General features: G+C 35.3%; 1 protein-coding gene across 1 annotated transcript; it reads left to right on the forward strand.

The window, feature by feature from the left end:
- The first annotated feature begins 13,560 nt into the window (after positions 1-13,560).
- Or8b46b (olfactory receptor family 8 subfamily B member 46B) lies at positions 13,561-14,493 on the forward strand. The gene has a single exon (NM_001001020.1). The coding sequence runs from the start codon at positions 13,561-13,563 to the stop codon at positions 14,491-14,493; it is 933 nt and encodes a 310-aa protein (NP_001001020.1).
- Positions 14,494-16,298: the final 1,805 nt, after the last annotated feature.

A 16,298-nucleotide genomic window follows, 5' to 3' on the forward strand; every position in this document is an offset into this window, starting at 1 on the left:
TTTCTCTGTCATCACAGTGCAGTAATTTCTCTTTTTGCTTCCATATTTTTGGCGTAAGTCTTTTATTTCCACATGGTTCTTTCAGCATTTCAGTAGTTATTATTAATTGAAGGCTTTTTAAAATTGCTATTCTAGAACTTGTTCTGTAAAAATAGTCTGCAAATGTTTAAATAAAAAATGTTTAGTCAGTATCATATTTGACAATGCTGTTTAATTATATTTCTTTTAAATTCCTTTGTTCTGATTCAGTTGTTTCTTTACAGATATAAATATAGAACTCAAAACCACTTTTAATCACACTAGCCAAAATAATATTGTAAATATATATATATATATATATATATATATATATAGAGAGAGAGAGAGAGAGAGAGAGAGACAGAGACAGAGACAGAGACAGAGACAGAGAGAGCAAGATTAAAGAGTTTAATGATATTAGATGTACTTTGTGTAAAAATGCTAGTAAATAAAATAAAAAGTCCGGGGTAGTCTATTAGTCTTGATATCATCTCTACCACTTTTTAGTATGGACTCAATCTCCTACATTTTTTTTCTTTTTTTTTCTGTAGCTGAGGACCGAACCTAGGGCCTTGCACTTACAGAGCAAGTGCTCTACCCCTGAGCTAAATCCCCAATCCCAATCTCCTGCATTTTTAAAATAACATTTTATTAAGGCAAAATTGGTATAACCAGTCTCTTTTGGAATTTGACTGTGGATTCTTGCTCAATTAAATCCTAATTAAAGAACATTCCTTTGTTTTATTTTCTTGATCATACTCCTTTTTGGTTAGAAAACAAGTTGATATCTTTTTTTTTTTTTTTTTTTTTGGTGTAGGAGATCACATATTTTGACAGTGCAACCTGGAAAAGATTGGCTGAAATTTGACCCTGGCATTTCTTCCTCTTTTCTTTTTTCTTTCCTTCCTTCTTTCTTTCTTTCTTTCTTTCTTTCTTTCTTTCTTTCTTTCTTTCCTTCTTTCTTTCTTTCTTTCTCTCCTTCTTTCTCTCTTTCTCTCTTTCTTTGCTTCTCTCTCTCTCTTCCTCCCTCCCTCCCTCCCTCCCTCCCTTCCTTCCTTCCTTCCTTCCTTCCTTCCTTCCTTCCTTCCTTTCATTCTTTCTTTCATTTTTGGAATGACTTGAACTTTATTTTATACTTTTTTTAAATCAATATATTCTTTTTGTTATTAGATATTGTTTATTTACATTTCTAATATTATTCCATTTTCTGGTTTCCTGGAAATAAACCCGTTATTTCTTACTAAAAGATATTGCAATGCTTTCAGAATGTTCTATTGCTCTGCTGACAATGCTTTATGCTGTGGTTTCTATTTGAATGACTGATTCATAGCTTCTCTTTGGTTCTTTTCAGTGCCTTTATTTCTATCTTGATTTCTATGTTAAGGTTTCCTCTTTGCTAATGTGTTATTTTTGAGATGGTTCCTGCATTGTCTGAGTCTTACATTGATTTCTATGTTTCACTCATTTGTGTATATATGTATATTCTGAAAAAGTGATGTATAGCATTTTGTTTCTACACTTGGTAGTTAATATATACCTGTTACGTTTATACAAAAGAGAGCATATATTTCATTTGGTTTTGGCTTGTATTGTGAGAGTTTTTTGGAGGATGTTAATTTTATTTGTTTCAGGTTTGGCATTCTTTATTTTATACATATTCTATCTGTTTGATTTTGTGTCTGCTTGAGAAATAACATGAAGTTGAAGAGATACAGAGGTGGGAGGGTCTGGAAAGAGATGGGTGAGTAGAAAAATTATGAACATAATGTTTATGAAAAATCGTAATAAAATTATAAAACCAATAGGTAGTTACTTATGAATAATGTTCTAAAATACACATATTTGTTAGAACCAAGTCTATTATACAGACATATGTTTTCAGTTCCACTCACTACCACTTAGAGGTAGACCTGCTTATATAGTGTCTGTTCCTAATTTTGTAAAATATTATCTTAGAGAGTTAAGTGTTTCTGTTTCATTATATTTCTCTTCCATATTTAATGTTTATATACAGCACAGAAAAGATGTCAAATTCCCTCCACTTCCATAAACACTTGTCAATATCCTTCTTCTTTATTACCCACCACAGGGAGTAATATTGGAGTTTATAGAAAAATGAGCTTAATTAAGTGTGTATCCTGTGAGATTAGCAGCAATACATAAAATACTCTTCAGATATAATTTCAAATCAACTGAAGAACACAATCCACTTCAGAAAATAGAGAGAGTGCCAATACTCATGACACTGACCTGATCCCATGGTCAGTGGCACCTTTCAGGGTACCAGGGAAAGATTTCCCTAAACGTGATACTCATGGAAGCAGCTGCAGTAGGATTGGCAGTTTTGAACTATTGAGAAAGACAAACTTGGGACTCCCACTGAAGACATACTGATGCATAGACTGAGAGGCACCGCAGCTGTCCTGTCCATGAATCAGTATGATTTGGTGTGTCCAAGATCATCAGAAGGTAGAGATATTTCAAAGCATCTTCCCTGTAAACCTCAACTCTACTGACTACTAGTTAAGAAAGCACAATTAACCACAAAGAGGATGATGAGGAAACAGGGAAACAATTTTTGAAAGGAATATTAATTGATTGGAAAGGATCAGCAACTTCTACTAGTGAGACGTACATTTTTCATACAAGTTATTAAGAATTGATTAGAGACATAAAATTGGCTAGCAGGTAATAAATTTGTAAAAAGAATTTCTGAGGTCTTAATGTAATTCCATGAATACTTACTTGTATGTTTTATTTAGGAAATTTTCAATTATTGTTATTCATTTTTTGTTAATGGTAAAATGGAAATCACAGGACTCTCACACATTAGCCATTTTCAAGAGTGAATATGACATCATAGAGCCATTTATCTCTGAAGTATGTGCAATGGAATTTTAAAAATAGTGGAAAATCATTTTGATTTTTATAGAACAATAGGTTCTTTCCTTTATGTTCACAATTGAAAAATCATCTGTTCTTTGGTTGCTGACCCAGCAGTGACATAGCTAGATCCCTTGGTAGACATAGTTTTAGTTTTGAGAAAATGTCTATTTTGCTGTTCTACTTCATTTGCCATGAGATGCACGGGACTAGATGAATAAATTATTATTATATTTGACCAAGGGATGCAGTGTAAATGAATGAAGACATCATACTTCTGGTTTATTTGTGGACCACTATTTTTCAGGAGGAGAATCTATTCCTTTCTAGAAAACTAGTAACAATAAGCATTACTATATCTGAAAGAAATTGCAGTGATTAAATTTTTGCTACTCCTTTCAAATATTGACAATTTCACTGTATCTTTGTATACTTAACAGGATGATATGTTCAAACTATAATTTAAATGAAGTTTCAATGCAGACAATTTTATGCTGGCTACTTTTTTATATAACTTTGACCTAGGCTAGAGACATCAAGAACAGGAAACCTCAGTTGAAAAAATGACTCCGTAAAACCAGAACATGATCCATATGGTATGCCTAGCCCACTATATGGTAATACCACCCATGAGCAGGTGACCTTGAGTTCTGTAACAAATAGGGTGGGCAAGTCATGGAAGTAAACAAGCAAACAGTGTCCCTTCATGACCTCTGCCAGATAAATCCTAGAATTCCTGTCCTGACTCCTTTTGATGATAGCTCATAAAGATACAAGCTGAAGTAACCCTTTCCCTCTCAAGAGGCCTTTGTTCATGATGTTCTAATACAACAAAAGAAACCCTAGCTCAATCAACATGCTGAAATGGATAGCACTACTCCCAGGAAATTGCGTGTAATTGGCAATTGTATGATACCTTGTGACTTGTGGTTGGATGTACAATAAAAGGCATTACTGGTGATCTTAATTTACAACTAAGATTGTATAATAATATCCCATGGATAAAGGCACCATGCACTTTAATCACAGGACACTGAGAAATCAAGAAGGCATGAGCTAGAACTTATTATTCTTTTGGCCAGCTCTTGAGATGCTAGAGTATATCATGCAGGATGCTGGTAGAGAAACATTTTCAACAATTTTATTCATCTGTGAACCCGGGAAGCTGGAGAAGCTTCCTGCCAGGCACAATGTGCTTATTATCCCAATAGTAGCATTCCTGTTCTAGAAATAACCATTCATTACATTTCTGAGGTTCAGTCAACAAGACGGAATTCTGCATGGTACTGTATGTGTAACCCTGATCAATAATAGTGTTGCCCACACCTTGAGAGGAGATGTAATAAATTTGTTTTGCTAATGAGCAAGGTGTAAATTGCAGTTTTTAAAAAGATGCTTATATCCAGAAATTCAATTCTCCTAGACTTAAACAGAAACTTTAACTTAGTAGTGTATTGCAGAGTTAAAGAAGAGAACCATAAAACTGGACAAAGTACAGAGAATCAGTAAGAGTTGAATGTTCATCTCTAAATGTAACATCTATATCACTCCCAAGTCTCAGAAAGCAATAGGAAAGAGAGTGAAGAAAGCGTGTTAGACCCAAAAGATAGGGGGAGGTGTGATGTGCAATGTTTTCTTTGAGAAAGAATATAACCATTGCATTCATGAACTTAGAGTAACTGTGATAAACTAAACATGAATTGAACAAAATTGGCACATCTTCACTCAATAGCGATGGTGGGGACATCATCAGGGTCCACCTCTTCCTGAAGAATTATTGGCAGTTATTGCCTGTTAGAGAAGTAAATCTTTCTTCCAGTGAAATAACTACTTATGTTTTCCATGTTGTAATAAACAGAACATACAAATAGTAGTTTGGCAACAAAAATTTTAATATTAAAGATTTAATAAAAATCTAATTTATTACATAGAAATTAGGTTGTAATTCCTATTTTCAAAATACTCATACACACACACAACATATTATACGAATATTGCAACTAACTCTCTATCCTAGTTGTCATCCCAAATACAAGGGTATAACACCAACACTATTTGGACTTAGTTAATTACTTTATAAATATGATTATATATCTATTCATAAATAATTCATAGTGAAAATGTATCAGTATCAAGGAATTTCAAGTTACATAACTATGCATTATTCATAAAAGTTTGTATTTTATTTTATTTTGCATATAAAATAATGACTTTCTCACTGTATACATAGACATAATTGTGATTTTTCATTCTTATTGCCATTACATATTCTTCTCCCTTCTTGGTTACACTAAACATCATGCTCATGTTTTTCGACCATACAGGATGAAAAACCTGTGATGTTTATTTTTCTGAGTCTTGTTTATGTTTATTAACCTCAAAATCTGTTTTTGGCATTCTCCTTCTTAAATCTCAATTTTTGTTATGCTTGTGTAAAATTTCAGTGTGTGTGTGTGTGTGTGTGTGTGTGTGTGTGTGTGTGTGTGTGTGTTTGTGTGTGTGTGAAACCTTCATGGAATACATTGAGAGAATAGTTCATTTTCACCCTTTGATCTACATTTTCATGCACAGCTTTAGAATGGTCCCTCTGGCCATTGTTGTCTCTCACCCCTTTTGAATGCACCATTGTTCACTGCAGCAAAATCTCTATGATAATCTAATTATTTCAATGGAGATCCCAAAAACTGAGTAGTAGAGTCCAAGTGGAGAAGCAGTGAGACTGTGGTGCTATAGATCATAAGTGGGAGAGATTCCATACTAATTTTCATAGTGGCTACACAGATAGTAGATAGGCATTCCCTCTTGCACCTGTTATTTGTTTTTCTTGATGGAAAATATTCTTATAGAATTTAAATGTGTAAAGCAATATTCAAATAAATAGCCTTCCAGATGATGAAGGAGGTAGGAAGCATGAAGCCATTAAAGAGTGTGTGTTTGTGTGTGTGTGTGTGTGTGTGTGTGTGTGTGTGTGTGTGTGTGATAATAAGGGATGATATAGTTCCAGCATGAACTGTTGCTGATTTTAAATAACAGCAAAAACAACAGAGAGTCCACATATATATGGAAACTGAACAACTCTCTACTCAAGATAACTTGGTCAGGAAGAAATACGGTAATTAAAAATTTCCTGGTATTTAAATAAAATGTTGATATATAATATCCTAATTGATCTGACACAATGAAAGCAGTGCTAAGAAGAAAATTCATAGCACTGAGTGCCATTGTAAAGATGGAGAGATGTTACACTAGCAACTGCAAATTATACAGGAGAACTCTAGAACAACAACAACAACAACAACAACAACAGAAACAACAACAACAACAACAAAAAACCCAAAACAAAACCAAAAAAAAAAAAACCTCATGTAAGAGATGTAGATGGCAGGAAATAGTCAAATGCAGTACTGAAATCAACCAAATAGAAACATAGAGAACAATACAAACAATCAACAAAACCTAAAACTGGTTTTTTATTTATTTTTTTGGAGAGAATCCACAATATAGATAAACCAATAGCCAAACTAATTAAGTGTCCAGCAGCAATATGTAAATTAACAAAAACAAAAAAAAGAGGGAGACATAACAACAAAAGAAGGTTGTTGGATTGTATTAAAAAAAAGTCATCAGACCCTACTATAAAGCCTATGCTCAAAAAATTGAAAATCTAGATGAAATGGATGGGTTTCTAGACAGATACCACATAACAAAGGTAAATCAAGAGCAGGTAAATTTTCTGCACAAGCCTATATACCATAAGGAAATAGAAATAATCATTAAAAACCTCCCAACCAAAAGAGTCCAGGGCCAGAAATATTTAGTACAGAATTCTACCAGACCTTCAAAGAAGACATGCTATCAATTTGACTCAAACCATTCCATAAAATAGAAACAGAACAATTTGCAAATTCATCTGGAATAACAAAAAACCCAGGATAGCTAAAACTATCCTCAACAAAAAAAGGACTTCCAGGGGAATCACTCTCCCTGAACTCAAGCAGTAGTACAGAGCAATAGTGATAAAAAACTGTATGGTATTGGGACAGAGGCAGGCAGATAGACCAGTAGAGTAGAACTAAGACCCAAAAATAAACCCACACACATATGGTCACTTGATTTTTGACAAAGGAGCCAAATCCATCCAATGGAAAAAAGATAGGCTTTTCACTAAATAGTGCTGGTTCAACTGGAGGTCAGCATGTAGAAGAATGCAGATCAATCCATGCTTATCACCCTGTACAAAGCTTAAGTCCAAGTGGATCAAGGACCTCCACAACAAACCAGATACACTCAAACTAATAGAAGAAAAAGTGGGGAAGAATCTTGAACACAGGGGCACTGGAGAAAATTTCCTGAACAAAACACCCATGGCTTATGCTCTAAGATCAAGAATTGACAAACGGGATCTCATTAAACTCCAAAGCTTCTATAAGGCAAAGGAAACTGTTGTTAAGACAAAATGGCAACCAACAGATTCGGAAAATATCTTTACCAATGCTACAACTGATAGAGGGCTCATATGCAAAATATACAAAGAACTGAAGAAGTTAGACTGCAGGGAAATAAATAACTCTATTTAAAAATGGGGTTCAGAGCTAAACAAAGATTCACAGCTGGATAATGCTGAATGGCTGAGAATCACTTAAAGAAATGTTAAACATCTTTAGTCATAAGGGAAATGCAAATCAAAACAACCCTGAGATTCCCTCTCACACCAGTCAGAATGGCTAAGATCAAAAACTGTTATGACAGTAGATGCTGGCGAGGATGTGGAGAAAGAGGAACACTCCTCCATTGTGGTTGAGATTGCAGACTGGTACAAGCATTCTGGAAATCAGTCTGGGGGTTCCTCAGAAAAGTGGACATTGCACTACCTGAGCACCCAGCTATACCTCTCTTGGGCATATACCCAAAAGATGCCCCAACATATAACAAAGACACGTGCTCCACTATGTTCATAGTAGCCTTATTTAAGATAGCCAGAAGCTGGAAAGAACCCAGATGCCCTTCAACAGAGGAATGGATACAGAAAATGTGGTAGTCTACACAATGGAATACTACTCAGCTATCAAAAACAACGACTTTATGAAATTCATAGGCAAATGGGTGGAACTGGAAAATATCGTCCTGAATGAGTTAACCCAATCACAGAAAAACACACATGGTAAGCACTCATTGATAAGTGGATATTAGTCCAATGCTCGAATTACCCTAGATGCACAGAACACATGAAACTCAAGAAGGATGACCAAAATGTGGATGCTTCACTCCTTTAAAGGGGAACAAGAATACCCTTGGGAGAGAATAGGGAGGCAAAGTTTCGAACAGAGCCTGCCCCACATGTAGCCCATACATATACAGCCACCAAACTAGATAAGATGGATGAAGCAAAGAAGTGCAGGCTGACAGGAACAGGATAGATCCCTCCTGAGAGAAACAGCCAGAATATGGCAAATACATAGGCAAATGCCAGCAGCACACCACTTAACTGGAAATAGGACCCCCGTTGAAGAAATCCGAGAAAGGATTAAAAGAGCTGAAGGGGGTTGAGACCCCATATGAACAACAATGCCAACCAACTAGAGCTTGCAGGGACTAAGCTACTATCCAAATTCTATACATGGACTGATCCTGTGCTCCAACTGCATAGGTAGCAATGAATAGCCTAGTAAGGGCACCAGTAGAAGGGGAAGCCCTTGGTCCTGCTATGGCTGGACCCCCAGCGAAAGGGATTCTTGGGGGAGGGCATCAATGGGGGAAGAATTGGGAGAGGACCACCCATATAGTAGGGGAGGGGAGGTTGGGGGATGTTGGCATGGAAACCAGGAAAGGGAATAACATTGGAAATGTAAATAAGAAATACGCAATTTAATAAAGATGGAAAAAAATTAAAAACAATGAATAAAAAAAGAAACAGAAGGAATGCTACCTAATTCTTTCTATGACGCCACAATGTCTCTGATACCTAAACACAAGGTCCTAGACAAAAACACAGATCTTAACACTAATTTCACGTATTATTAATGCAATATTAATATTAAGAATATTAATGCAAATATATTCAATAATATTCTTGAAAACAGAGATCAGGAATACATCAAAACAATCATTCACCAGGATCAAGTATGCCTCATTCGAGGGATGAAAGGTTGGTCCAATATTTGGATATCCATTAACATAATCCACTATATAAACAAACTCAATGAAAAAAAAACCACATGATCATCTGTTTAGATGCAGATAATGTATTTGAAAAAAATACAATACCCTTTCATGTTAAAATTACTGGAGAAATCAGAAATTCAAGGCCCACACATAAGCATAATAAAATCAATTTAATGCAAACCAACAATAAATATCAAATTAAATGGAGAGATAATGGAAGGAATCCCACTAAAATCAGGGACAAGACAAGGATGCACACTTTCCCCATATCTATCAAATATAATGCTCCTTGTGCTAGATTAAACAGAAACAAATCAAGGGGATTCAAATTGCAAAGAAAAAATAAAGGTATAACTATTTGCTGATTATAAGATAGTATACATTCGTGACCCCAAAATTCTACCAGAGAACTTGTCCAGCTGATAAACATGTTCAGTAACATGGCCAGAAATAAATTTAGCTCAAATAAACCAGTATCCTTCTTTATACAAATGATAAATGGTCTGAGAGAGAAATTAAGGAAACAACTCCCTTCACAATAGGCACAGATAATATCCAATATTGTGGGGTAACTCTAACCAAACAATGAAAGATCTGTATGACAAGAACTTTAAGTCTCTCAAGAAAGAAACGGAAGAAGATCTCAGAAAATGGAGAGATAGCCCATACTCATAGATTGGCAGAATTAATATAGTAAACTGTTCATCCTTCCAGAGGCAATCCACATATTCAATGCAATCCCTATCAAAATCCCCTCGCAATTCTTCAAAGACACAGAAAGAGCAGTTCTCAAATTCATCTGGAAAGGCAAAAAGCCCAGAATAGAAAAAATAATTCTTAACAATTAAAGAATGGCTTGGAGAATTACCATCCCTGCACTGAAGCTCTTTTACAGTGCAATAGTGATAAAAACTGCATGGTATTGATATAGACAAGTTTATCAATGGAATAGAATTGAAGACCCAGTAATTGAACCATACACGTACACACACTTGATCTTTGACAGAGATGCCAAAAATGTACAATGGGAAAAAGAAAGCATCTTCAATAAATGGTGCTGATCAAACTGACTGTCTGTGTCTAGAAAAATGAAAAAAGACCCATATTTGTCACCTTCCACAAAGGTCAATAACAAGTGAATCAAGGACCTGAACTTAAAGCCAGATACTCTGAATCTAATAGAAGAAAAAGCAGAATAAAGCCTTGAACTCATTGGAACAGGGAAATTTCCTAAAAAGAACGCCAATGACTCAATCTCTAAGACCATGAATTGATAAGTGGGATCTCATGAAACTGGAAAGCTTCTGTAAGCAAAGGACATAGTCAATTTGACAAATCAGCAACCTACAGACAGAGAAAAGTCTTCACTGACCCCACATCTGATAGACGGTGAATGTCCAAAATATATAAAGAATTCAAGAAGCTAAGCAAAGAGAGAGAGAGAGAGAGAGAGAGAGAGAGAGAGAGAGAGAGAGAGAGAGAGAGAGAGAGAATTCACACTAGAGGAACCTTGAATGGCTGAGCAGCACCTACAGAAATGTACAAAGTCCTTAGTCATCAAGGAAATGCAAATCAAAATAACCATGGACAACAGGTTTTGGAGAGGATGAGGGAAAAGAGGAATATTCCTCCATTGCTGGTGGGATTGCAAACTGATACAAGCACTCTGGAAATCAACTTGGAGGTTCCTCATAATATTGGAAATAGATCTACCTGAGTACCCAGCAATACCACTCTTGGGAATATACCCCAAATGTGTACCACTATGTACATAGCAGCCTTATTTGTGATAGCCAGAAGCTGGAAACAACCCAGATGTCCCTTGACAGAAGAATGGATACAGAATATGTTGTTGTTAACTTACACAATGGAGTACTGATCAGCTATTAAGAATGAGGATACCTTGAGTTTTACAGGCAATAGGATGGAACTAGGAAAAAATTATCCTGAATAAAATAACTCAGATTCAAAAGGACATGCATGGCCTGTACTCACTAAAAGGTGGATAATAACCAAAAATGAAAAAAAAAGAATATCCAAGATAGTTCACAAAACACATCAATGTGCATAAGCTGAAGTGGCCAAGTAAGGATACCTCAATCCCATTTGTGTGGGAGAAGAAAGCTATTACAAGTGGGGAGGGAGGGACGAAGGGACATAGGAGGGAAATGGGGTGGGGCAGGGGAAAGAGGCGAACATGAACAGGTATTAGGTGGGCTAAAAGGAATGAAGCCCTGAAGGCCAGCAGAAGGAATGGAAACAGGCAACCTTCGGAGGTAGAAGACTTGGAGGACCTTCTATAATGTACCAGAGACTTGTGAGGTGAAAGACTCTTAGGACTCAAAGGGATCAGTGTACCCCAGACAAAATACACAAGCATTTGGCATATTGTAGACCCCAGGTCCAGTAAAAAAACAGGGCATTAAAGTGAGGGCTCGGGTAGGTGTCCCACAGTCTAAACCCTGACCCATATTTCTTCCTGTCAGAAAGATCATCTGTGATGGAAATGGAGAAGAGCCTGAGGAAAAGTAGGCCCAGTGACAGGCCCAAAATGGGATCCAGCTGAAGGCTCGGTACCAAGTCCTGACACTATTATTGAGGCTATGGAACGCTCATAAAAAGGAACCTACCTAATGCCTATCCCCAGAAAGACCACACAAGCAGCTGAAAGAGTCCAGTGCAGATATGTGCAACAGAAGCTGCTGACTCTTGCTGTTGAATTAAGGAAAAACCTGGAAGAAACTGAGGAGGGCCACCCTGTAGAAGTACTAGCGGTGTCAATCATCATGGAACTCTGAGGTCTCTCAGACACTGGATCATCAAGCAGGCAGCATACACCAATTTTTATGAGGATGCAAACACATATACAGTAGAGGTATGCCTGTTCTATGTTCAGTGAGATACACCTAACCCTCAGGAGACTGGAGGCCTTGGGGAATTTAGAGGTCTGCATGGGTCTAAGGTAGGGGACGTCTTCATAGAAACAGCAGGGTAACCATCAGTGGGTGGATCAAGAGGAAAATAAATAAATAAATAAATAAATAAATAAATAAATAAATAAATAAATCTGGAATGTTAAAGAGAGAGAGTTAGAGAGAGAGAGAGCGAGAGAGAGAGAGAGAGAGAGAGAGAGAGAGAGAGAGAGAGAGTGAGTCAAACAGACAAACAGGAAAACAAACAAGCAAAAAATATTCATGACAAAACCAAGAGGAACCAAAACTAAGATTTCCCTTAAGAGATGAGGTCAGTGGGAGTTCAATTTTGGCATAAGGACAAATGACATGTTAATCCCTAAAGAGAAGGTCATATCTTGCTCCCTAAGTTCATAAAGATATATCATGGGCCAGCAAGTTAAAAAAGTACCTCATTTCTGTTTCATAGCTGCAATCTGTGCTACAGGAAGAGTCTGAGGAATATTTTACTGTCAATTCACAGGTAAACCCAGTACAGTATAGAAGTAAAAAAATAAAATTATTTGGTGTCTCCTACAGTTTGAGTGATGATGAGAAAAACTCTTTATTCTTTTATATAGCTCATTAGAGGATTAAGGAATCACTCTTAACTTTATGATCTGTTTTTCATAAACATTTCCAAGCAATATGAGAAATTAGTTTTGTGTTTCAGATTCTTGACTTCAAAGAAACTTGACTTATGGGATGATATCATCCTTATCGAAAGAAGTTATTAAAAGACATATTTTCTCCCCACGATAAGTTTATAAAATGATTTCTACCATTTTCTGATTGATATAATCACATCATTTCTCCTTCCTCTTCCTAATTTCAAACATGTTTATATAAGAAACTATGTTTTCATTTATGTTTATGGCCTCCTTTTCACAAATATTCATACCATACATACATAGAAACACAGATACATATGCACAACTTTCTCAGTCTATGTTATTTTTAATGTATGTTTTGAAGTCTATGTTAATTTTAAATTATCTGTAAGAACTTTCTTGAGATATCTGCAAAAACTGATATAAATCATATAAGATTTATAACTTTCTTCGAAAAATTTATTCATTGTGAGATGCCAAAAATGAAGACAATAAACATATGATTCTTCCAACATAGAGCACCTTTTATGTGTTTGGTATGAATATAAGTTATACAGTGTGAGTAGACAAATGTAGGATGTAATCTGTTCAGACTCAAATGTATACATATATATATGTATATATATATATATATACACATTTGTGTGTGTGTGTGTGTGAGTATGTGTGTGTATGTGTACCAAAGCATTGTTTAGTATTGTTAAAATGTGGAACACTGAGATTCCAGAACTGAATCATATTTTATAACTGAATCAATTTAATCTTGATTAACGTTTCTTGTCTTAGTCTCTTATATACTCCAGAAAGCAGGAGAGTGATGTATAGGCCTTCCCAGGATATGTGTCATATGTATGGGAAAACATCAGTTGTAAATACTCTGTTCCACTTTACTTTCACTTTTCCCCTTTTATCTCCACAGATTCTACTACAGAAGAATGGTCCTCACAAATGGCTCTTTGGTAACTGAATTCGTTCTCTTGGGATTAACAGATAACCCTGACCTCCAAATACCCCTGTTCTTAGTTTTCCTAGTTATGTATATGATCACTGCCTTTGGGAACTTGACCCTAATCCTTCTAACTGTGCTGAACTCTCACCTTCACACCCCTATGTATTTTTTCCTCTTTAACTTGTCTTTCATAGACTTCTGCTATTCTTCTGTTTTTATACCCAAAATGCTGATGAACTTTGTTCTAAAGAAGAACATTATTAGTTTTGCAGGATGTATGACTCAACTCTACTTCTTCTGTTTTTTTGCCATCTCTGAATGCTATGCCTTGACAGCAATGGCCTATGATCGCTATGTGGCTATTTGCAATCCACTCATGTATAATGTTGCCATGTCCCCTAAAGTCTGTTCTTATCTTATGCTTGGTTCATATTTGATGGGATTCTCTGATGCCATGATCCATACTGGATGCATCTTGAGACTGACCTTCTGTGATGGGAACACCATCAACCACTACTTCTGTGATCTTCTGCCTTTGATGCAGCTCTCCTGCACAAGCACCTATGTAAACGAGGTAGAGATTTTCATTGTAGGGGGGAAAGATATCGCTGTACCCAGTATTATCATCTTTATGTCTTATGGCTTCATCCTCTCTAATATACTCCAAATAAAATCAAATGTGGGCAGATCTAAAGCCTTCAACACCTGCAGCTCCCATATAATTGCTGTTTCCCTGTTTTATGGTTCCTGTGCATTTATGTACCTAAAGCCCTCCTCAGCTGGATCTTTGAATGAGGGGAAAGTGTCTTCTGTCTTCTATACCATTGTGGTCCCCATGATGAACCCTTTAATCTACAGTTTGAGAAACAAAGATGTTAAACTTGCCCTGAGAAAAACTTTGAGCAGGAAAAAGTGTTAGTGATAAACTTATTATCTTTATGATAATTGTTTCAAATCCAATATTTTACCTGGGGTAGTCCCTGCTTCACTCTCTTAGTTTTTCATCATACTGAGGTAATTTCTCTTTTTAATTTCTTATGTTTGGCATAAGTTTTTGTTATTTCCACACAGTTGTCATGTGTAATTTCAGTATTTAAATGTATTGAAGTAGTCATTTTTAATTAAAGGCTTTGTAAAATTGCTATTCTAGAGTTTGTTCAAAAAATAGTCTGCCGATGATTAAATAAAATAAAAGTGTTTAGTCAGTATCATATTCAACAATGCTGTTTAATTATGTCTCTTTGAAATTCCTTTGTTTTGATTCAGTTGTTACTTTACAGATTATAATACAACTCAAAAACATTTTAGTCACATTTACCATAATAATATTGTGAATATATATATATGTATATTTATATATGTATATCTGTGTGTGTGATGATCGACATTAGAGAGTTTAATATGATTAGAGAACCTTAGTGTAAAAATGCTCATTAAAAATGTTCAGAGTAATCTATTAATCTTGATATCATGTCTTTCACTTTTTAATATAGACTCAATCTACAGCATTTTAAAAACATTACCTCACTAGACAATATTGGGATAACCAGTCTCTTTTGGAATTTGACTGGGAATTCTTCCTCCATATAATGCTATTACAAACAGCATTTCTTAGTTTTCTCTTCTTGGTCATACTCTTTTTTGGGTAGAAAACAAGATGATATCCCTCTTTTTTGCATAGGAGAATACATACTTTGCTGGTGCAGCTGGGAAAAGATTGGCTGCAATTTGGTCCTGATATTTCTTACTAAAAGAAACTGCAATGTTTTCAGATTATTCTATTGCTCTTTTGACAATGTTTTCTGCTATGGTTCCTATGTGAATGACTGATTCACAGCTTCTCTTTGGTTCTTTTCATTGTCTTGATTTGCATGCTTAGGTTTTCTCTTTGCTATTTTGTTATCTTGGAGATGTGTTTCTGAGCTGTCTGGGTCTTCCCCTGATTTCTATATTTCACCTATCTGCATATTTGAAACCTCTATAAGGTCATGGATGTCTTTGTAATGAATGCCTTGGAATTTTTCATACCTATATATTTCTCTATTCTATACAATTCATTAAATAAATCTGAATAATATATTCTTCTTTCTGATTTTCTTTTCATATGTTTGTGAGATTCATCCAAACTTTATAATGAGTTTGTGCTTTATTACTACTTACAACTAAATATATTTTGAAGAATGGATGTATAACGTTTTGTTTCTCCACTCAGTAGTTAATATATACCTGATAAGTTTCTACAAGACATACCACATACTTTATTTGGTTTTGTTTTGTGGGAGTTTTTGGAAGATATTAATTTTATTTGTTTTAGGTTTCGCATCCTTTATTTCATTCATATTCTATTTGTTTGTTTTTGTCTCTGCTTGAGAAATAACATACAGTTGAATAGATAAAGAGGTGGGAGGATCTGGAAAGATTTGGGGAGTGGAAAATTATGAACATTATGCATATAAAAATTTAATAAAAGTACAAAAACCAGTGAGCATTTACTTATGAATTATAACCTAAATATACACATATTTATAAGAACTAAGGTTATTATATAGACATATGTTTTCAGTTCCACTTACTAACACTTAGAGGTGGACTTGTTAACATTGTGACTATTTCTAATTTTGTAAACTATTATCTTAGCCTATTAAAGGTTTCTGTTTCATTACATATCTCTTCCACTGTTTATGTTCATACACAACACACAGAAGATGTCAGACCACCTTCACT

The sequence above is a fragment of the Rattus norvegicus genome, chromosome 8 (genome assembly GCF_036323735.1).
Source record: "Rattus norvegicus strain BN/NHsdMcwi chromosome 8, GRCr8, whole genome shotgun sequence".
Lineage (NCBI taxonomy): Eukaryota > Metazoa > Chordata > Mammalia > Rodentia > Muridae > Rattus > Rattus norvegicus.